The 24,480-nt window shown below is 45.9% G+C and overlaps 2 protein-coding genes across 10 annotated transcripts in view; one reads left to right on the top strand and one right to left on the bottom strand.

Moving 5' to 3' along the window:
• LOC1279265 (protein outspread) overlaps positions 1-24,480 on the top strand; it is a 202,427-nt gene that overhangs the window by 96,189 nt on the left and 81,758 nt on the right. For all 9 annotated transcript variants that reach the window (XM_061653614.1, XM_061653618.1, XM_061653616.1 and 6 more), the window contains exon 3: positions 8,437-8,520. In XM_061653614.1, coding sequence (XP_061509598.1) covers positions 8,437-8,520 — 84 coding nt within the window. The remainder of the gene's footprint in view (positions 1-8,436; positions 8,521-24,480) is intronic.
• On the bottom strand, positions 9,786-11,512 carry LOC1279267 (CLIP domain-containing serine protease B15-like). The gene is made up of 2 exons (XM_061653637.1): positions 10,652-11,512; positions 9,786-10,585 (listed from the first exon to the last, which is right to left on the bottom strand). Exons 1-2 carry the CDS (start codon positions 11,077-11,079, stop codon positions 9,964-9,966), a joined length of 1,050 nt encoding a protein of 349 aa, XP_061509621.1. The 5' UTR covers positions 11,080-11,512; the 3' UTR covers positions 9,786-9,963.

Raw genomic sequence — 24,480 nt, 5'->3', positions numbered from 1 at the left:
AAGTGGATCGAAAAGCGGGACGAACCATCTGTGAGTCAATTAAATTCAAATTATTCTAATAGAGTCCTGCGGTCGATGGAATGGGTAATGAATTCAGGGTAGGCTATTGGCCATTGGCGGCAGTGATTGCGATCGCGTCAGGAAAGGGGAATTTGTATCAAACGCACCGGAAGAGATTTTAATGGATACAAAATTGTGTTATTCATGATCGCTGTGTGTGGTTGATATTGATTATTAAAGAGCATTGCAGGTAACAGTGTAATTCACATTTGTTGTACAATTTTCATAGCTGTAATTAGTGTAGTGTTGAAATTATCCTTATTTAATTTATTATTGTGTTGAATATTAAATTTATTCTCTACAATGTTTTGAAATCACTAGTCTTTGCTTTCTTTGATCCTCTCACTCTCCAACAAGAGGCTTGTAACAGTCCATTCGATGCGTGATTTCAATTTCCAGCATCAAATCGACACAACACACACACACACATCACGAAACGTAGATACGTTGGTCGATACAAACCGATGCACATGAAAATGGAAATCATAATGGAAATTGTTTCCCCTCCGCAAAATAGGCGTCTGACCAACAAATAGGACCCCAACCATCATTTCCGTCGCCTTTCACCTTCACTTGCACTGCGGAGGTTGACCATTTACAAACAGACTGCCCTACCGCAGTCACCCGGACGGATGCTGCGGATGCAGACCGGCTAGTTGGCTATTTTCAGCAAAAGAATTCTCAAATCGCACCCACCACCGCAAGCAATATACAGAATCGCCAACCACAAACCGTCCACCGTCCAGCGACCGTCCAAGGTGCAACAGGGTGCAATGGGATCGCGCACAGGTCATAGAGCATAGAGGTTTGTTTGGACGGTTTGGGAGATTTATTCACTATCGCAAACAATAGACAACGCGCGCGCGCGCTCCTAGCGACCGCAACCACAGCGATATAGGGGTAGGGAAATGCGGCGGAAGGACTTTCACGAAATCGATCGCTTCGCCGCTACAGCTACAATCGCACATCGTTCGACCCATGCGCAAGTGAACGTGGTGCATGCGCGCGAGGAATTTGTTGTTGTTTTTTTGTTCGTGTGTGTTGACAATTGTCTATTAGGTTTTGCATAGATGCGGTGGGGAGGAGGAGTGTACGTGCACATGGACACACTGGCACGGATGCATATAAATCAAAATAAGCAACTTTCGCCGACCCTTTCACTGTCCGTTTGGGGAGAGAGGGGTTTTTTCTTCAAATCACAGGCGGAATGGATGCAACTGGAAGAAATCAACTCGTTACGTGATAGAATGCGTATGAGGAATGGTCTTTCAGTGTGTCGGTTTGTTACAAACTTTGTGATGGTTCTTGTTGGGAAGAAATATTTCGAAACATTTGCATGCTTTCTGCATACTGAAAACATCCTTTACTTTGTTCAACTGTAAACAAATCACTTCAATTCAATTGTCAACCGTAAGCTGATATCTTGACTTTCTGAATGCTAATATCCAAAAAAGGTTTCAAAACGTTTCATAATTTAATGCATTCTAAAAACACATCATTTGAATGCCTTCGCCACTAAAAAAACACACACACACAAACCTACTCGCCCGGGGTCAGCCCGGAGAGGTCAGCATAGTTTGAATCGGTCGTTATGTTTCCTAAAAGGCAATCTTCTTCCATCCCCCTGTTGCCACAAATCCCCGTCGGGCCCACTTTTGTACAACCTGCCAACGCGAAATCAAAAAACAAAGTGGGTACCTCGCCGACACACGTGAAACTGTTCGGCCGCGCCTGGTTGGAATGCGCAGCGGCCTACGCAACAACGGCACACCGGCCACGGCAATGAAGGCAATCGGCGATGGGACACGGAGTACGGCGCACAGGGTGGAACAAAATTCCACCCCCGTCAACCAAACTACCCCAAAAACACTGTGCCCAAAAATGTACCTTCGCGGCTGTGCGTTCTTCACCCCAAACGGGTGAAGATCGAGCGCCAAGGTCAAGAAACAGTTACCTTTAAGTGATTCGTTAAAGCCACCCCGTCAAATCGCTGACAGCTGTTGTTGTTGCGCGGAGTGGACTTTGGGCAGCGTGGTCGGGTGAGATAGGGGAGTGATGAGTTTTCTTCTTAACCTCTCGGATCCCCGCCGCACGACCCCACGCACCATTGGTGGTTGCTGGTTGGCTAAATGTAGTTAAAGAAAAACTATTAACGAAAAAGCAATGATAATAGTAATAACAATAAAAATGCTCATCGCTGATGATCCCACATGACGCCGATGACGATCAGGATTATGCTTGAGCGGAGCGCAGGGGAGCTCTGGCACCTGCCCACATCACACATACACCTGCCCGCGCTGAAGCGCGCTGTTCATCCATTTTTTGGGCATGAGCACATGATCGTGCAATCGAAATGCGCACGACCAAACGGAGCCAAAGAAGCGCTTCAGTTCGACAAAAGAAGCTGCCAATAAATAGAAAGAGCCATAAAAACGAAAGATTAAATGTTATTCACTTGGTGCGCTTGAAATAAGAAATGATTTACAGATGAGATGGACACCAAACAAAAAAGCACCCTCACCAAAAGCAACACCCCCGGCTTTTCGGATCGCTTCTTTTTAAATCGCACAAGAGGGAGCTCTCCCTTTCCATCTTTTTACACTGTCAAAATCGTATTATTCGAAAGGCCATCGACAGAGGTTGGTAGTTGGTGCGGATGGGTGCTTGGGAATTTGGTGTTGTTGCGCCCGGGCTTTACGCTCTCGGTGGTTCGCCCTCGCTAACGATCGATTTGCTGATTTATCGGAAAGCCGCACTTCGGGAGCTGGTTCTTCTGCTTTTGGCGGAAGAGGGAGGGTGTGGGGGTTTGGTGAGAAAGGAGCCGGGAGCCCTAATGGTCAGCAAAGTTGTCCGTTTAAATCGATTTGTATGGGACTATGATGATTTTATGTGAGCCATAAATAATGGGTCTTTACTGTCGTCGTCGTCGTCGTCGATGCGGTTGGAGGTTTCGTTTAAGATTACCGATTGCTGGCAGTGCTTGTATATTATGAAAAGGGGAAAATATGTATTCAAATTCTGGGAGCAACAGAACCGAAGATTTTGTAAATGTTGTTTGTAAAATTATAACTTTTTGTTCAAACTAAGCAAGAAGCATGAATTTTCACCAAGATTTCGTGCCTTTTAAGACACCACTACCTATGTGAAGTTTATCCATCAATGGCTTCCCACACAACTTCACCCCCAAAACGCAACCCCACTCTCCATTTCTTCGGTTGACATTAAGCGTAATGAAAATTCCTTTCAATCATACCCATCCGCACACGTTAAAGATCACCTCACCGCTCGGCAGCAAGCCAGCACCCCGCAACCGATCGATGATCTTTCTCCGCGCGAATCACGATCTTACACGAGCTACAGGCCCGGCTCCGTACACAAACAAGGGGGGTAGCCTCGATTGTGCGATATTGCGCCATTTGTCGATTCGATTTTCGATCGACACAAAACGCTCGATACCAAGCCACTGGCGCATGTGCATGATGTGCCTCAGCCTACCCAAGGAGAGAGAGAGTGAGAAAGGGATGTTACAAGCGAAACAGATCGGTACCGACAGGGTATCGCTCGGGGCCCGGGGGAAGGGTAATAAGATGCGCATACTGTTGGCGCAGGAAAAGATGAACGTCCGTCGCGTTCCCACGATTAAAAAACTTTACCATCGTGGTCGCGGCCAAATGCACACACACAAAAAGGGCCCTCCCGCTGCCTGCAGTGGAGGCATTTTTACAGCGCGGCAACAGGTTGGCATCATAGGGCAGACGGAGACGGTTTTGGCGATTAGGTCAAGCATAGGTTTCTCCTATTGAGAGATTGAGAGGGCCCGCGGGGAGAGAGGAGGGGATGGGCAAGATAGACAAAACTCTTACGCAACCATGCCGTACGTCTTCAAGGGGCTTTTGGGTTGTCTCAAGTCAAGCCGCGCGGGACCTGTTGTTGTATATCATCCAATCGCTACCCTGGGACACTAAGTATCGATCGATCGGATTCGCTGATGGAAAGTGAACGGTGTGCAATGTGTGCTGTGCTATGTCTTGCGTCTCGTGGTCGTGTGAGGTGCTGATAGCAAAACGTGCAAAACAGCACTTCAACCGTTGTGCTGACTCAAGGGCATATTAATACAGCTATGGAATGTCCACTGGACCACCGTACAAGTCCACTGGGCAGACGTTGGCGTAGCCGTTTGCATCCAGCTGCCGATTGAACGCAGTACAGGCACGGGCAAGCAAGTTGATGGAAAATAGACGAAATAATTGTTGACGAAAGAGAGGCAAACGGTAAATGTGTGGTTTCTTTACCGCAAGTGGGGGCCTGGGCCCCTTCCGTGCGACTCTCATGAGGTTCAGTTTGAACCTACTACACAACGAACGCCTTTTTGTACTCTCATTCTCGTATCAAGTCGCTAAAACGTCACATCCAAAAGCGCCATCTGTACGCAAAAATAGGACACCACTCCGTTAGCCAGTGACAGTGTTGAGCTGTAAACCTGTATTCTACCTCCGAACCCGCGCCTTTTGTGCATTAGAAAACCGTGTAACGCTACGTGTTCAACTCTCCACGCTGACCATTCACACCTCCACGAAAACAATGAAGCAAATGTGTAAATTCAAATTACCTGCCATCCGCCGCCCCAGCCCCCCCAACCTGGTGACATAGATTGTGCAGCGTTGCTGAAGCCCCCGTTTATCGCCCACCACCGGAATTGCATTGCTTGTTTGCGTGGTTTTACTATAGCAAACCACCTCCATCCACTCAAACCAGCCAGCCGCCTTTGGCTTCCGGAAAGCCCGTTCTGTATGTGCTCCCCTGCATGTTGTCTGCAGACAACAGGTTTCATTCTCGCGCTCCAGAGACAACGCTACACTGCATGCACCTACCATACATTTGCCTGTTGTTATTGTTTTGGCGTTACAGAAATCAACGCCACCGCCGTTTGACGGAAATAAATGGTGACATTTAACATTCACCGTGCCGCCTTTCCCTGTTACCATATCCCGCCGCCTATTGTATGCCGCGATCAAGGAGCAGCAGCAGCGGCAGCTCAACCAGCGGGGAAGGGTCAACATGCGCAGGAATGTATGTAAATGTGGCGCTATGGTTAACTACCGGAGACCGTTGGCTACATTTTGATGGACCCTCACAAAGTACAGAATGTGATCCCCCAAGCTACTTTTTTGTTTATTTGTTTAGGCTAGTGAAAGGCGTTGGTTGTTGGAAGCTGAATTCATTTACATATTTTGCACTCGACGAACTTTTGTTTCCGGAGCATTAAAATTGGGCAACCAGCATCGCTATGTTATATAGTGGTTAAAGCATTTACAATGTGAGCAATGTTTTAATTGCTTAATGTTTGAACGGAATGTATTAGGCAAGGTTATTGAAGTGGGTATAAATTATAAATGAAATGAAAATCTTTTCTTTTTTTTTCTCAGATATTGATATTTACGTCGTATTTCCTTCGTATTTGACTGGCAGGGTTTTTCTCCTGAGGGGTTTTGAGATTGTGTTTAGCTGTTTGTCACAAAATTATTAAAAACATGTTCTTAAAATTTGGATTTTTTAAATTTGGAACATGTTTTAACAGACAATAACAGTATAACAACTAAGAATTATACTTGTACAAATTCAGTTCTTTCTTGTCAGAATGTTAATCTTTGTTTAATCTGCATATTAACATAATCTTGTGTTTATTCTGCTCGCTTTTTACACGTCTTCGAATGAAGATGTGCATACGGTGCAAAAGTTCCCTTATCACGATAATGTTCCATACTGTGTGTCATTAAGCCTCAGAACAGCCACTTCATTGAATTGCCAGCTATTCATTTATGGTATTCGAAACAAAAAATGCAAAAGGCTACTGGATTTGTTGATGACAATCTTGCTGATGTTTCCCTTCCTCATCAAAGTCCGCCAACAGATCCCGATGCCCGATGTCATCGAGGCAGAAATTCATTTTAACGAAATGAAAGCTACACCCGAACCCGATCGGCTTCTCTTTTGGAACCATCTAAAAACGGACCAAAGAAAAGATAAAAAAAAATATGCAAGCAAACTATGTCAAAACTCATCCAATAAGCATTAATGTTAATTGACAGGTGTACCGCGAAGGCTTTGCGGTAGTCCCGAACCTTCCCGATTCCACTGTCTCAAAGGAATTAAAGCTCAGATGGCTCCCGCTGGCCAAACTACAAAATCAAAACGGAGCAAATCCCCAAACACAAGCCTCTCACTTCGAATTCGCAACATTCAAACCAGCGACTGGGAACAACAACAAAAACATGTTGGAAAAGATACAAATGAGTGTCACTTGAAACGGTTTGATGATGGTGAGGTGATTGTTGTTGTAGATTTTTTTCGGTCGGATTTCGCGTGTTCCGTTGCTTTCGAAATGCAAAATATGAAACCAGAAGCGACACCGTGTGTACTCGGCAAACATTATTGGCTACCGCGTGAGCCCTCTCGCGCGATCGTTCACCCTGGTTCTAGGAAAGGGAAGTGCGAAGGGTGCAAAGAGAACGCGGCCGACTGGGCCGCGGTTCTGTTTTAGTAGGTCAATTGGTACATTCACCTCGGTGCTGCGAGTTGCCTCAGTGGTTGCGGTGGAGAGCGCACCGGCAAGAACAGGACCAATGGTACGAGCCCCCATAAGAACACCACCCCTTCCTGGGCTTCTCGGATCGCTTATGCTTAATTAAGCCGAATGATGCCGGAGTGCACTTTGATCAATTTATTAATTGGGTGAATGTTCTTATTCGCCATTGCGCAGCTTAACAAAACACGCACCGTGGAGATGGGATCCACACAAACACATTCCCTTCCCGGTTCGATGCCAAATGGGTGAGTCAGTGCCGGCGCGGGAATTGCTGGTTACCGTTTTCGGGCGCACATCATGAGCGCTCAATGATCTTGAATGGGGCTGAAGGAAGTCTACTTACTACTAGCCCGTGTTGCACTTGTAAATTTGTGCAATTTTTCATCCCCATTACCCATTCTCTCTATCTCTCGCTCGCAATAAAGACGGCCGCGGTCGTTGATTTCGCGCATAGCCCACTCGTCCGGACAGTGCGCGACTATTGAAGCTCATTGATCCCGTTTTTATTTGCCGTTCGATGTGCTGTACCCGTCCCTACCGCGGTATTGCGCGGTTTGTTGTTGATCGGTGATTGCACTCGATAGTCTTAGTGTACCCTTCCCCGTTCCGGAGTTTGGTTTAGTGTTCTTGTTTCCGTTTCTTTTTTCTGTGTTTTTGTTTCACTCAACCGGTGCTTAACCAGTTGATTTCATTGCCCATAGGAAAGACGGGTAGAAAGTGAATGTTACGTTCAATTCACGGACGCGGCTGATGCTAAAGATTACGAGGCTAAGTATTTCTTCGTGGGCTTCGCGGGCAATTGGGTAGGCTGAATGCAAATTGGTGCCGAGGGGAGGGGTAAAAGGACGCGTTTAATCAGAGCACAGGTTTTGGAGGTTACTTTCGTCCGCTTTCATAACCAGTTGCTGCAAGTGCGGCCCAGATTTGGGCTTTATTTTTATGTTGGGTTTTAAGTTAAAAGACCAGTAAACCTGTCAACACAGGACCAAACAGGCGAACAATTTTCGGTTTTAAATGCAAAATCAATTTAGCTTAACAAGTGCCTATTAAGGCATACTCTCATAAAAGTTCGTAGTTAAGAAGGTTCTTGTTATTTTTAGTTTTTGGCAATCGCTTACTGAATGAGAATAGAAAAATAACCATTTAAATCAATTACTATTACTGGGAAATGACATTTTATCTATGAGAACTGACTTAAAATATTTATGATGATTTCATAAAAAGAGGAATCTTATGGCTTCTATAAATAACAAAACTTTTAGTAACATTTTCATTGGTCTTATCCCAAAATAGATCAACAGATTAGAAGCACATATTACAAAGCAAATGTTAACTTTTATTACTATTTTCTTTGGTTATTTATCGAACCTCAAACTATTCTCAAATATGCAACTAAATTACATGAATGAGATCATGCCTAGGGGATTACTTCTCTTTAGGATCGATAATTGAGCGTTGTGGATGTGCTTAATTAGCGATAGATATAGGGCAACGCCATGACATACCAATTTAAGCCAAACCCCGAGAAGGAGGTCTAATAAGCACCATTGCTCAATACAAACCGGCTTCAAAGAAAAGGCAGTTGCCTTTATTTCCGACAACATTGTATGCTAAACATCGATCGTATGCATCACCACATTGTTTCCATAATTAACCCACATCACTCACACACACACATACATATACGCCGACTGCATTTGAGGAATGTAGTCTACCACGGCATACTCCAGACACCCCCGAACCTCCCTAATGTCTCACTTTGTTTGTTCTTCTCCCGCTTTTCTTTGCAGGCAACGCGAAAGGTGTCAAAACGTGGATATTTATTCGTCGCCCCCTGGGACTGGGACTTTAGCAATCCGGTCTACAGAACAAAGGTAAGTACGGTTTGAGCGAGTATGAACATTCGTCCTGTTGTCTGACGTTACTTACCAGTTGCTCTCACTGCGCTTGATTCGAAGTTCGCGTTCTTCCTCCTCCGTTGGGTCTCACTTTACGGTACTTTACGGTGACGGATTAGTAACGAAACCGGGTGGATCACGATCGGAGCCACCACTGGTGGCACGTTCTTCGCGCCAAAGTACATCCCCCGTTTCATTCCACCGTGCTGGCTGCATCGTTCCAAATCGTGGTACAGTGCAGCACAGCGATACCTTGCCGAGTGTGGTGTGTTTATTTATCACTTGCAAGTCCTCTGCAGCTGTCACTCGTAGCCCGAACCACTCACCGGCAAAGTTCACTCCAGCACCATCATCACAGCGACCAAGGTGACAAATACGGTGCAACAGAAGAAGGGTACTGGTGGAATGGTGGAGATGCAAATTAAATCGTTTAGTCAGCGCCACGGCCTAATATCCACAGCTGGAAGCGGTTATAGCACCCTACGCTTCCAGTTCCTAACATCGCACCGGTTTTGCTGAACGGCGGCGACGGACCCAATCGATACCGATTCTTTTTGCAGTATGAGCTGCTTGTCGCCAGTTGTTCGATCAACTGTTCTGTTTCTCTTTCGTTCGTTTTCCCTTCAACAACGTTTGGGATTTGGTTTGAGTTTCTGTTGGGTGGCGTTCCAAACGGTAGCTGTGAATCCGCGCGGTATTCTCGATGTCCGGGAGCGCAGCGTTCAGCGCTGTCTCGATCCAACCGTCGGACGGCCGACTGATCGACACGAGCGCCAGAGGGACCTCGCTACCGACGAGGCGGCGTCGGCAGCGGGTAGTTTGCGATCGCGCGCACCGATTTCGCCATCCGCCACCGCTCAACGGGCTCGCTTCGACTTATGGGGCGATTGATGGATGTCAAAAAGTGGCTGATTAATTTACATATCAGGTGCAAAGCGAAACCGGGTGGCAGCAGTGCAAACCGCATGGCTGATCTGGCTACCGATGCATGATTGATCCAACGTCCCCGGCGGACTAAAGTTAGCGCGCTGCGCAACAAATTGAACGACGCAAGATTGCCGGCGGGGTGGCAGGTTGCACCAGGTGCCAGGTGCCGGTTGAGGTTTTGTTTTCTTCAGTTTTGTTGTTTCTGTTGGTTGAGCTAGATATCGACGTGGATGAGGATAACAGTTGCAGCTTTTACGTAATGTAAATAATTAGGCATTCGGAATTTGTTATTCTCGTAGATGTTGCTATTCCCGTTTTCTTAGTGCATTGCTAAACGCTTGGTATATTTTATTGAAATAAGAACAACATTAACACAAGAACAACAATTAAGAACAACTTAACAAAATTAAGCGCTCTACCTTGGAGAGATCTACTCAGAAGTTCTAAAATATATGTTATAGACAAGACTACTAAAACATACTAAAACAAGACTTAACTCGAAGAGACATCTATGGCCCACTGAATCCAATCAATGTAGTGAGCGACATTTGTATACACGCCAGGCAATGGCTTCCCACAGCGATACGCTCCAAAGCTTACAATGCCCTCCTGCACCCATCGATTCGATTCCCTTCGCATCAGAGCACCTCCTGAGTCACCATGGCACACGTCTTTTCTATACACTCCTCCAACGCACAGATGTATCCGAGGCACCTCCGGCGCGCGCAACCCGTAAGCCCTTACGCACGCACTTATATTCCTGCCCGGCATCTCAATCTTGTACTTGCGCCTTACCCCCGAATAAGACCGCGTTCGTCCCCAACCGAAGACAGTAAATTTCTGACCAGCAATCAGCGGAACTCCAACGTTCCAGTTTGGTAAACATGCAGGTCCTATCTGTGCACCGTACTCTACCGCTTCGGCAAGCTTGAGCAGTGCAATGTCGTGCAAAAAGTCCCTCCGCTGTCGTTGAAAGTCCCCATGACTAATGATCCGCTCGACGGCATAATCCACCGGCTGCTGCTCATTGCAAACGAGCTGGCCGCGCACGTACAGGCAATCCTCATCGAGCTCAAGATCCCAATCACCTAACCGTACCCGGTAATCGGTTGCTCTGAAATTGTAATAATTCGTCATACGGGGAACGAGGAGAACTTCCCCGGCACTGCTTATCACTTACGGTTTACTCGTACCGCGCACATCCACAAAGCAGTGAGCCGCCGACAGAACGAACCGGCTAGCGATCAGTGAACCACTGCACACAAGCTTCTGAACCCGGCGCAGCAGCACCATCGCTGCCCACGGAAACTGATCCAGTTGCGTTTCGCGGCTATCGAAGCTAAATTCGTCGGCATACTGCGACAGTCGTCCACAGGTTTGGTCACTTTGAAACACAGCACAGCAGACGGGGTGCGTAGGGCGCAAGTCTTTGTTTTCTGGTTGCTCCCGAAATGTGGTACATTGGTCGGCGGGGACCAGAACTCCTTTCGATTCTTCACCTTCATGCGTTACTAATGTACACTCTTGCTCACCCTGAACAGTGCGTTGATGCGAACGAACGGCAAGTATTAAGAGAAGTAGCAGAAATGAAATGTTGATAGCCGTCATTGCTTCCGAAGCAATATTTTATGTCTGTGAAGGTTTGCACGATCTGATTTGCACTGTCAGAGATTGTTTGGTTCACTGAGACGCATGCTCTATATTGAAACGTTCGCCAGAATACTCCCGACACACATTGATAAGGGGAATCACCATGTTTTCAACGGGAGCCGCTAACGAGATTCAACGAGTCAAAGCGTTCCGAGAGCAACTACGTCATTTAAACGCTTGTTGCTGATTGGACAACTGTTGATACGGACAACATAGCTGATTTTATAATAAATAAATCCCCAAGAATTACAAGTTTGAAATCAAAAGATGTAGATATAAGTAGAAGAAGAAGTAGAGTTTTCAATATCTTTGATCCTAGAACCTAACCACGTTCTTTATTCATGAGACATGTACAAAATAAAAGATAATGGTGAAAGTCCATATTATCTCGGTAAATTTTGATGATCACCATGGATCCTGAACTGTCGAAGAATGTTATAAGATCATCACACTCAGGACTAACTATCCTGCTATGATATCTAATAAATCTTAGATAATAAAGTCTATTACATGCTTATGCCCAGTATAGACAGACGTATAGAAAAAGTGCCAAGTAAATAGACGAAGATCATCAAAACCATTCATGTATACAATATTCACTACTGATTCTTGCTTCCAACCCAAGCCACACTTTCTTTCTATGCGATTGAATAACTTGTCTAATGGAATGTTTTCAAACATTGCATTCCCAGTAACTCGGATCACCAGTTGTTTGACTGTTTGGAAACCGTCCTATCTAAACATCTGTTAGAAGCAGTTGAAGAAGATTTCTCTCTCCTTCTTTCTCTCTCCCTCTCTCTTTCTCTCTCTCTTTCTTTCCTTTTATTTAATCCTGAGTGAACCACACAGGCGCTTAAAGCCGCAATCAAATCGATCGCAAATCGTGTTCACGACCACAACACGACCCCTTGACTCTAGGCAAATTGATGCAAACGCAGCTTTCACGGTTACGCCACCGGGCCAACACCCAAACCTTACACTACCAAATCTCGGAATATTTTTAGTAAACTCTGGTTCGGTGCAGTTGTTTCGCTGAAAAAAAAGTTAGGCAAAGCTCGACGACCCATTAATCGGGAACATGACGATCCCATCTGTCTGACGTGGTGCCGGGGTGCCACAAAAATCAGTTGTCCATCCAGCCGCCAACGCAGCTACGCGCACAGGGCGGACAGTTCGGTTTCTCGTGAAAGGACCTCCGCGTACCTTTAAACACCATAATTGACTGCATGATAGCAGAAAATAAACGCGACCGCCCTCTCTTCCCTCCCTGTGCTGCAGCGCACTCGTGCTGCGCGTTTGGCAGGCTTCAGAATCATAAAGCCGAAAGGCAAAACGCTGACGCAATGATTACAAAATTGATTCGATTTCCTACAGATTAGCTGCGGACGGGAACCACCAAAGAAGAACCCACCACCTCAAGAAGAAGATTTGAAGAAAGAAAAAAAACGGCCAAAAGAAAGGCCCAGCCCATGCGCTCTCGGGCACTATTCGCGGTCGAGCGGGAATTGCCTTTTCGCTTTTATTCTTTACATAATTTCAGCGCTTACGTTGCAGAGTGAGTGAGTGTGAAGCGCGAAGAATGCACCAAACAAACGCAATGTTTTATTTCGGCCTGCGAACGATCGCAGCATGCCCGTGGCGTGTTGGTGTTCTCTCCCGCATGATCAATCAGCGGAAAAGGGAATGGCTAAGGTTTTGGTGGAATTCGGGCCCAGGGAATGCGGGATTTTGAGGCGAGGTATCAGCCCACTTTTACCTTACACCCAAACAGCTTCCAATGTTGCTCTTATTCCAAAGAGCATTCTATTCATTCGTGTTGTGATGGTTGCGAGTGTGGCATGGCAGTCGATTACATCGTATTAGGTATATGTTTGAGCATTCAATTATATGCTATGCAAATCGATATTTTACTGCGGAATCAAAGGAACAGGAAGTGTAAAAATTGTTTACAAAAATCTTGTTTGCTTCTTTTGAACAAGCATGAGTCATGCTTTGTTACCTTTCGTTCCAAAAGGAAAATTTATTTTTTCCCCGATCATTCCTCTTTTCTGTAATACTTTTTTCCTTTTCTTTTTTTTTCGAACATTATTTCTTGGTTGCATGTCGCAAGCCTCTCGTGCACAACGAACGCCAACTTATCTTGCGGTTGTAAATCAATTAAAAATTTGTACCGCTCTCATGCCCTGGGGCCGGGACAAAACATTGCCCTTCCCGCATGAAACAATGGATAGCACACCGCAGACAAATCTCGCACTCACATCACCGACTTGCCTTTGCGGGGCCAAAATTTTGGAGCCGCTTAAAATTACCCGCCCTTATGCGAAACCTTTTGTTTTTCATCTGAGCCACGCTCGAAACAGCGCCTACGCAACTGTCGCACCGTTTTTTTTTTTTTTGTGAGCAATTGCGCACGGTACCAATCGATCGAAGACAATGTGCAATTCGCCACAAGAACCGATTGAGAAAGTGCAACCAAAGGCGCACGCAGTTTCGCTTGGCCGGTTACTTTCCTTGCTTTTGCTTGCCGCACGACCCAACGGAAACCCGATCAAACAAATGGTGCGCTTTACGATCGAAAGTGAATTGTGAACAACAAACATAAAGACACGCCGGGTACACACAGGGCAGGGCAGTGTAAAGATCCACCCCCGGGGCCAATGGCTAGCGGTACAAGCCCCGTAGTCATTTAATTTCAATTTAAACGAATTAATCGATCTCAATTAATCAATTTCTCACGACCGCGGCCACAGTCGCGACAGTTTTGCGCCGGCGAGCGCCCTTTGTGTTGCGCACGCCCGCATTAGCTTCCAAAACCATTCCATTCAATTGAATTTTTCCGCCCGCTGCCGCTGGCCCTGGTTGTCAGCTGTGTTCGATTGCAAGTTTTCCTTCCTCCGCCAACGGTTGAACGCAGGTTCACGTTTGTTTTCCGTTTTCCCGAACCCGTACGAAAGTGCAACGCAGAGAGATCTCCATTCTAGCTCCATTTCTGCAACCCCTCTATCCCTGTCTCTCCCACTTCCTCTTCCTTTAAGCACCCAGGGTGGGTGGGTGTGTTGTCCCTCCATTGGTGCATTGATTGTGTGCCAATGTTTGTTGCAGGAAATGAATAATACTTTTCGTTTTCACCGACACCTTACCTCTTTGCCGCCGCATCACACTTACACACGCCAGCCGCTTGGTGGGGGCCGTGTCGTGTGCGATTAAGGGCACCTTGTCGAGCGCTGCAGCACCAAGGAACGAAAGTGGCGAGACCAAGTGACGAGACGACGCGCGCGGTGCCTTCGGTGGTGTGGTGACCGGAAATTAACCTGCAACGGCAAAAGCGGGCTGTGGAGGAGATCTGCAATAACCGGCTCCGATGGACCGTAGCCGATCGATCGGCTCGAACCGGGGACCGTTCGTGTGGGTGGTAATGAATGCAGTTGCATCACCGAGCGACCGTGCATCGTGCAATCTTGGGCGCGTGGACGGTTGCGCTTGCGCTCTGGTGCAGAATGGTTTCAAGACCGGCATTTCTTGATTTGTGCAATCTGTTTTCCTTCTTATTTTACCATTGGCTTGAATTGGGACAAACGTGGAGCGTTAAGAAAATGTTATTATTTACCATGCAATACGAAAAGCAATTTTCACTCGCTTAACATCCCGTACGGAATGCATAAAAATGGACGCAAACGTCGACTGCAATATCCATTAACAAATGTGTGCCAATAAATCGTCTTAAAACGCTGCTACCTTACGAACTGTGCCGCAGACAATCACTTTTTTCGCGAAAAGAAAAGAAAAAAACCGCACCAACATTATGTTTATCACCCAATGTAACAACTTCTTTTGCACCCAACCCGAGCCGAGCCAAGTGAACCTCATAAACCCTTTCCCCGATCGAACGCGGTCACATTTCGTTCAGAGCGACCACATTATTTTCCTCCCCCCGCTTCGTTTCGTTTATTTAATACATATACACACACACACCCTTCTACATTGCCCTTAGCACCCTTTTCTGGTTCGCTGTTGCTATAGCAACGAAAATGCACTTTACGCTCATGATCAACCGTTCACTCATGATCGACAGCGACGAAGCGTGAGCCCGTTAGTGGGTGAAGAGAGAAAAAAAAAGAAAGAAACAGGCTAAACAAACCCACTGCAACGGTGCAACTGCACACCTTCCCTTCTTTCGTGCTCCCGTGCGCCTCCATCACCGCCATGCTCATCGTGTAGGCACGCTATGTACTGTTACATAATAGTGCAGCTAATAACGGACACGGCTAATCGTAATAACTGTAATGATGATAAGCAAAGCTTTCGGATGCGCTTGCACATGCTGCTGGCCCCCGAGCATAGGAGGTTCGGGGGAGGAACGTTGTACCTCCGGTATGTCGATCCTGCTCGATACTGCTCAATCTCAATCGCTGCTCACATCACCAAATTTTACCGCTCCATTCCCGTGTGCTCGGTGCAGATTATGTGGCAACCGTCCTGCACTTCGATGACGACGAATCCGGGTGCCCAGGTGGTTCAGACAGACTGGTTCCCGTTCGCACGGTTAAAGTCGGGCGTAGGGCTGGATTGATACTCCTTACCCCGTGGGTCCCTGTTTGCGTCCCATGCTACACGGATCTCTCCCGTAACCAGTGGATTCATCAATTTTCAATCAAGAGCTAATGATAATGGTTCGCAATTTGGCATCCGATCGTGATCGCAAAATCGTCTGATCGCTGCGCAACGCGGCCCAAGATGCGCAAAATGTCGACAAATGGATGGTAGAATGGGCTGGTGACCAGCGTGGCTGCAGCCGGTAAAGATTGTTATGCAATCGTCGCGGATACCGTGAGTATGCAGTAAGTACTATATCTTTGAAGAAGAGGTAATTTGGTATTGGCGAATAGGGCGAATAGAACAATGGTGAGTGTTAGAAATTAATATTTACTGAAATACGTCTATTTGCAAATAGGAAAAGAGAAGGCTTGAAGCGTTCTATGTTTTTGTTTTGTTTTCTGTGATGTTCATTTAAAAAAAATCAAAATGACATAAAATGATGGTTTATTTTTATTTTTTATTTATACATTTCGCCATATTATACGCAATCGTTGCTTCATGGCAACTGTTGCTTCCGTCCCTCTTTGCTCGAGTTTAACAAATTGGCTGGATAACTTAAGGACATTATACACACACATTGATGCTATTCCTCAAAGTTTGAATAATGAAAAACTCTCTTCAAAGATTTATTTTAAAACATAACCAACATAAAATGAGCAATGAAAGAATGATGAATGATTATGACAAATATTTAAAAATGGATTGTATTAAATGAGTTATATGTGGTCTTGTTTTTGTTGAAAATATGCATTTGTTAGACAATAACACGTTCAGATAGAAATATAAATCATACGTTGCTGAGAAAAAATCTAATTAAAGTTGGTTTCATTAATCAATATTGCCTTAATCGTTTCCTACCGCCAGCATTTGTGATGAATGACTGTAAATAATGTTCAAAAGCTTAAATCTTTGATTTAGCATAGCTCAATTATTAGATATGTATTGGTAGGATTCCATATAGGGATTCTCTAGCCATCTCATCACCATAAGCAAACAATTTAATCCTGTTAAATACATTTTACCAATAACAATGGAAACTCGAATGGTCTGTCATCGATTGCTTTGTGTACGTTTGACAAGCATTTGAAAATGTTGAGTTGGTATTTTAAAATTGGAAATGAAGCTTACAGTGTTGAGTTTGCTATAAAAACCATGTAACATATCTTTTTTTCACCGTACCAAGGCGAAAAGATCTACGAAACTTAATGCGTTCAAACTGCACAACTCTGGTTAGAATTCAAAAATTATAATTAAAAAAAACTATCCGTAGTCATACATCTTCCTGGTGTATTAAAAACAGATTAACCAAACGTCAAAACACATCCTTGTCCAGAGGAACCAGACAATCTTTATCATATCACACATTTAACATATCATTTCCAGAGCCCGATAAAAGGCTACTAGAAAATATTCAAGCTATCCATCTATTTTCTGTAAGAAAATTTCTCAAATAGAAGAGAAAGCCAAACAGAATTTATTACATATGTTCGTTTTGGGGCTTATTCCAAATCCAGGATATGTCAAAAATACAAGCTTTCCGACCTCATAACTTTGTATCTGTCATCTATCATAGCTGCTTGACTTGACATGTCCAGCTATCACGTCCACCGCGGAAGCTTCCGGGAAAACTGACGGAACTGATCGCCCAAAAAGGGCAAGATAGAGAAAGCGATGTCTGCGTCTCCTAATTTTGCCCTTCTTTACCAGCAGCTCGTATCACCAATCGCCTGGGATGCTCCGGTTTTCCACCCCATCCCCTCAAAGCTATCCAAGTCATTTCAATTTCATGAGCGCTTGACATTATTGATAGATAACACAGTGGGCAGTGAGAGAGGAGCCAGTAACAAAAACAACAAACCTCCCAACCAGATTGACGGAGCAGTGACCCGTTCGGACGCTTGGGTGAACCTGATTTGTTCCTTCCGATCGGTATGTGAGTGCTGCAAGATGGATGTTGTTTACGCAACATCTCGGCATCTCTCGACATTTCCTTCATTGCGTATGCGCTCGCACCATACCTGCTGTTGCAGCATGATCGAAACGCGCGTGCACGCTCCTGGTGTACCGTTTATGTCACCAGTGGATGCAGGGCAGGGTAAGGAAAAGGAGCAGGCCTTGGGAGAAGGGAATGTGGAGAACCCACAAGGGCTCGGTTTCCCTAGCCGCGGGCGTCGGCGCACGCAGTACGATCGCAGTCCATTTATGGTGTCGAGTGTCGCTAAAGGTTGATGCACCTGTTTTCTTGCCCTTTTCTTCGCCACCAAACCTGCACAACGCATCTGATGCAACGCTCCTAGCGCAACGGCTGCCTAATGCGCTTTGGAAGACACACCAAAACCACCCTAGGAGGGACCCGTTCGAGCCGGGATGGTGGAGCGGAGTATCTAACGCGAGCAACTTTTTGAAACGCCAGGCAGCTTTTGCGCAATCGCGTGGACCGCCGGACTAATTAGTCACCGGTGGGTCGCCATGAAGTAACCCTAGGCGCAGGAAAATAACCCCTTTCCCTCTAACTCGATGCTCTGATCTACGCTCCAATTCCCCCTTTCCTCATAAAATCTATGCTGTGGTGCAATTAAGCATCGTAAGCGGAGGACTCGAGGGCTTTTAGCTTTTACGCAGAGCGGATGTTGAATTATGCGTACGATCGTGTGTGTGTGTGTGTCTGTGGTTTTATTTTTGTCCTCAGTTTTGTCACTCCAACCAACCCTTAGGCGATGCATTTTTGTCTAGTTTTATGTTCCTCTCACCTTTCCATCCTCCCTGGCTTGTGGGCCGAGGGGGACCTTTCCTTTCCGAAAGCTTGAGCGGTTTTAGGCAAAAACAAAAAGGAAAGTTGTCTCTGCGTCTCTGGGCACATGCAGACCGCTTGAGGGCGCGAAGCTTTTGGCCATGAAATTTCCGAACCCACGGCCGCAACAAGAGCCTTACCGGACAGGTTCGGAGCGGTCCGTTCCGAGTGGCAGTTCACACACATCCACACTGGAGAGAGGTGAACGTCAGACAGGATAGCGTACGGACCGGCCGGCCCTCCAACGGTCGTGACTCGCTGCAGGCTGAGTTCCCGGGCTGAGTCCCCGAGTATTGGCCTGCTCCCAATATATCGCGGCCGGTCGATCTACTAACAGTTTTTCGTCAGTGTTCCCACACCACTGGCAGTACCACGGCAGTGAAGGCGCGCGGACACCGGTGGGGTAAAAACAGACCGCCGTGTGGTAAATGTTTTATTAATGCGTTCGAAGGTCCGATTTCCTTTTCCTGCTCGTCGTCCACACGCTTGTGTCGCTGGTCTCCGGGGAAGATAGTCGATCGATGGAAACCCTCGGCGCGACCGCACATGCGGGGTCCGCTCTCGTATGTGATAACTTGCGTTTGCCCTCGGGGCATGTAGAGAAAGTGAAACTCATTCCTGAATTCTCGTGCACCAGCGCCGCCGCGATGGCCACTTTCAGGGCAATATTGTTGCAGACGTTTCGGGATATCAGATGGGCGGCTCATTTGCAGGTTAAACGTGTGTATTGAGTTTTGTATTACAGTTTTGTTTTAGTTTAACAGCAATAAAGATGCTGTTGAAAAGCGTTACAATATGTTGTAATATGTTGCTATTTACTGTGAAATGGGCCGATGATAGTACATACTGCAAACAAGTACAATCCAAAACTATACGTCATTCTGTTGAACCAACAATATCTTTTTATTTTAAAAGCGTATTCCGATGTTCAATAAACAATTAAAATTAGGCTTTTATATTATTTTAATGATATCAGATTCGGGTTTGATTAATTAAGAGTGAACAGTGCTATTTAAAAATAATTATGACAAACAAATGAATCAGAATAACACAAGAGAGAATAAGAGAGAAAGCACCAAAGAGCTTTAATTTAACCAAGCTTTTTTATTTAACCAACACCATGAAGATCATAAAATGCAAAAAAGAATGCATAGTTAATCTGACACGGTTTTAAATGAAGTCCGCTGTATCTAATCTCTGCTTAAAAGTATACACGAATCCTACAAAACGCTTACCGCTGTCGATAAATTTCGTCATGTGGAAAAATGCATCACTCACGTCACTTACACGCTCAACCTGACCCGGAGCGATCGTGTCGAATGTTAAGCAACCCATCCCACAGTCCATCAAACCCTCCAGATTTCACGATTAACAGGCATGACACAACACACACACTAGCACTCTCCCACTTCCGCACAGCCCTGCTGCAAGCCAAAACCCTACCTACTTCTCGGAAAAGAAAGTGATCTTTCACACCTTTCTCCGGGTACGGCGACCGGCGTTACCGCCAGGCCACGGTTGACACGGAATGGCTGTGTGGAAGTCGCCGGCATCGTGACAGGTTTTATTACATCTTTCATCTTTTAATCATCACCGGCTGCAGGTTACATCAAATGGCCGGGCCGATCGATTCGGTTCCCCTTTGCAGATGTTTGCCGATCGGGTGTTGTTTATTTTTTTCATCATCGTTTTGATGGCGTGCCGTCAAACGCATCATCGTAATGGACAAACGACTACTGTGGCTGTCACTACAAGTGGTGACGAACCTGAATCTTTGGAAGGTGCGGCCGCTTCCGCACTGCCATAAAATTACCCATTGAGCCCGTTAGCTTTGGCAACCAGTAGGCAGCAATTATCGTTATTATTTTTCACCGATAATAGTCGAGACCGTGGTGAAAAAATAAAATCCACACAAAACGGCTGCCTCCTCACATACCTCGAGCGTTTGTGGGTATTGACATACCGACCATCGATCGATCGATCGACGACGGGATCGTCAGCTTCAAATAGCAAGAAGCAATAAACTCAAACGCTCCCAGCCCAACCCGACCAGTGGTGCGTAGACACGGAAGCTGGGGTTCGTCGTTTAGCGTCCCCATCGCTGCCGGAACGGTTATGGACTGGACTCGATTTATATGTACCCCTTTTTTTTGCTTCTTCCTATCCCATATTAGTTCGCTCCCCCAGTGTTTCGAAAGGAAAAGTGTGAGAGATAGTTTTCTTGTATGTTTTTTTTTATCAACGACAACATACCAGCTAAACGCAGGTTGGTCACATGGCGCGTTCCGTCCATCAAGGGATGTCGACGTTTCAAGTCAGTTTTGGTCATTGACATCGACCGCAATGACAGAGGAGAACTTTCTCTCCTCTCGCTCTGCACGGTGATGTTTCGATTGGGAAAGTGAATCGTATCGATTTTACAACGTTTAAGGCGACGGTTCGATAAAATGATGCAATATTGTTGCTTCCTTATGAATTCACCACCACCATATAATAGCGCTAAACAAGTTACGTTAAGGAATTGTGTGTCTCTGTTATGGCGACGGACCTTAAAAGTATTTAATCCCTTTAATGAGAAGTAACAGCGCGCTTCCTACTTGTGGTATCCAGATAGACTAAGTTCAACTTGATTTAATCTTTGTAACATTCATTTACTGTTAAAAGTACACTGAAAACTAAAACATTCCCACAATCCTATGAAAATGTGAAATAAAAACGGTAAAACACCAACCAAAAATAAAGCCCGTTGATCTCCCTCTCGCTTTGTTGCAACAATCTAAGAGCTACCGATGCTGTAACAGCATAACCTCCCACAAAACATTAGCATAATAAAAAGTAAAACAATGCCGTCCACTGGGCCAGAGCTCGGCAAACGGCACGCCGGTTCATAAAAATGTCACAGTCACACGAACGTGACAACCTTCACTAGCTCGGTTCGCGCGTTTTCGCTCATCCATCGTTTGTCAGCTGCTGGCGAGAACATCTTCTTTCGTATGTTTGTTTCTTGCCCGGTGTTACGTGTCACTTCCTCCACTGCCACGCTCGGCGACAAACGACAGCAAGGATGAAGAAAACAAAAAAAACAAACCTAGTACAAACCTCGACTCGGCTAATAAGACAGTGCCTAACTAGACAGCCACGGTTTGAGAGGGACGGGAGCAGCGTTACGATAATCATGTCCTAGGCCGCGAATATCACCCTCCGATCGAAACGTTTCGATCAATCGATCTAGATCATCTCGTTAAATCTTCGCGGATCGTGCACGGCTGTACCACAACAACCGCCGTTCCATTTCCATTTCGCTTCCCTCGTAATCGTGGAGTAATGGAAAAAGCATCGTGCAATGTGGAGATGAGAAGGGGACGAGAAAAGCAAAAAATAAAACATCCCGTAGAACAACTATAGTGTGGAGTATATCTTCACCAGAAGTCTCTTACCGCGTTGCGATGGTTTTTCGATTTGGTTTTGTCTGCCCTATCCCTTGTTTAAGATATAGAATAAACAAAAGCAAACAGTGGTTGGAGGCAACAAAAAAGCACAAGCGAGAACCTTCCAACAGCTTCCAATCTTCAGCGATGCTGAAAAATATCCACGACCGCTGATGGAGCAGCCTTCGCCGTTCGTTGATCACTAAATCTAAATTGCACGAAAATGTCAATTGTGTCTGCAAGGAATTGTGTTTCACACTTGTTGTTCTTCCGCCGTTTGGTCGGTTGTTTTTTTTTTCAAACGTCCAACACTTTCAGCTACCGTGGCAAACCGTGGTGCTCTTTTCCAGCCTGCAACCTCCACTGCTGGAGCAAACCCTTCAAATCGAACTGATTTGCTGTGAAGTTTGTCACGACACTTCGGCTCGTTAGCTCGGCAGCTCGGCAGCGCGGACAGGAAGGCAGCCAACCCTCCTATGTCTGGCAGCGGGTTATGTCAGCAAAAACGGTACGGCACGGCTACTGCGCACTAGGGAAAAAAGCAAAGACACAATGGCGACGGGGCAGAAATAAACGGTGCCTCAAACGTGAGCTTCTGAAGGACATGCAGTGAAGCGTTGAGCATTATTACGTTATGCTGTGGTGTTTTTGAACGCCGGCTGGAAGAGGTTGGTTTTGTTTAAATTGCCGTTAAGCGGATCCTTTACGATTCTAGAGCAAATAGTTGGAAATGGAGCATCGATGTTTCAAATATTGATCTAAATTCAGGTTTTTATTTGCTTCCAACATTTCCTGCTATTTAATTGGGCAACATCTTTTGTTTCATTTTCGTACAGCTTTTTTATTTCAAATCGCTTAAAATTCAAAACTCAAAACGCTAGATAGCCTAGAAAATCGTTAAATGAAATTAAAACACCATAAATACCTTCAAACTACCGCCGGCCGGCTTATCTGACCCGATAATCCGACAAAGCACCGACAAAAATGCGCAAGTGCGCGCGGGTTTTAATTTCCAATCTTACCGCGTATATGTTTGGGGCAGCATTTAATTCGAAGCATCATTATTTAATCGCTTTTTTGTTCGAATAGCGCAAAAGCACTTTTCAATTAACACTGACTATTCTTTTCTGTTTCGCTTTCCACTCGTTTCCATCCTCGCTCACTGTTCTCATCCAATCGTTTTCTGTTTTCTCCTCTTCCACAGGTAAGCTTTATGAGTTTCGCGCTTTTTCCGCGATGCGCGCAGAATGGTCCAGCCCACCGCCGTGAGTAATCGAAACAAAAATCGCCTCTCCATCGGCCCTTGCACAGCAACGCTGTCTGATCATCGTGTCGTATCGTCCCACACCGCACACACTTGCGCAACATAACCGTAACCGGCTGGAGCGGCTGCAAAATTCGTTCTTAACTATCGGCAGGGAGTTAGAGGGAAGCCTAAACGCTTCAAATGCTTAGCCAAATGAGCCCGAGCCGTTAGAGGAACGAACATACACACACACATACACACACAGACTCAAAGCTCACAATCGGATATCGGCTGGGCGGCATTCCGCGGCAAGTGGTGGTTTCAGATTTCCGCTCTGCAAATTATCCGAGCAAAAGGTGTATGTGCCCGTGCCGCCGCTCTGTGTTCTTAAAGATTCCCTTGCCTAGATGATCCTCCAGCCTCTAATTCATCCTCCGATACCGGTGTAAAGGGGCAAAGAGATTAGCCCGACCCGTATTTACCTACGGTGTACGGTTTTTAAACGCTCCATCTTTCCCGGCATCATCTTGCTAGCGAAAACATAAAATCCTCCGACGATAAAATAAAACCCAGCGCCCTGGCGCTAAGTAGCGGTACCCGGCGAGTCTTGTCCGGCTCTCTAACGCATCCCAAAAAAAACACGCAGCACATACACACACCGGTCACTAATCCCGTGTGTGTGTGTGTGTGGGGGGGGGGGACTGCACGGGTTGAGGTCACTTTATCGGTAACATATCGCAAAGCTACGCGTACGACCGTCGAGTAGGAGGACGGAGCCGACGAGGAAAGATGATGGGGGGCGATACAAAAAAAAACCTGCCACACGCCATCGAACCCTCCCGCCTTAACCGTGCGGGGCACTATCACCTCTCGCTCAATAAAAAGGAGAAATTTATCTTGCTCGTAAAGAGGAGAAAATTTAATTAAAACCCACCCGTCTAATGCACGTGCCTTTCTGGATCGGAGGAGGTGCCGTGACTTCTTTCCAACCAGCACTTGTCCCTCCGCAAAATGGGGAAGGAAACTAAATTTAGATGCAATTAAAATTGTCAACTAGCTGTTTCGCTTCCTTCGGTTTTGGTTTTTCTGTTTTCACTCGATGCACACACACACACACACACACGCGCCGTATGTTTGCATTTGAGAGTGCGTCATTTGGAAGGGGGGAGTGTGGACACGGTTTGGCTGTGGTGCATGTTTTTGCGATCGTTGCACTGCAGCACTTGCGCACTTGATGCGGAAATGTCTGCTGTCTTTACACACCGGCCGAAGTTAGCAAAACCACGAAGACCGGTTTG

This window comes from Anopheles gambiae, chromosome 3 (genome assembly GCF_943734735.2).
Source record: "Anopheles gambiae chromosome 3, idAnoGambNW_F1_1, whole genome shotgun sequence".
Classification (NCBI taxonomy): domain Eukaryota; kingdom Metazoa; phylum Arthropoda; class Insecta; order Diptera; family Culicidae; genus Anopheles; species Anopheles gambiae.
The sequence above is the reverse complement of the archived record's forward strand: the minus strand, read 5'-3'. Positions and strand labels throughout refer to the sequence as shown.

Bases quoted from the DNA above. Each gene is read 5' to 3' on its own strand.
- LOC1279267 (XM_061653637.1), bottom strand. From the start codon at position 11,079: ATGACGGCTATCAACATTTCATTTCTGCTACTTCTCTTAATACTTGCC. The intron at 10,586-10,651 runs GTAAGTGATAAG...TTACAATTTCAG, and splicing joins GTGCGCGGTACGAGTAAACC to AGCAACCGATTACCGGGTAC.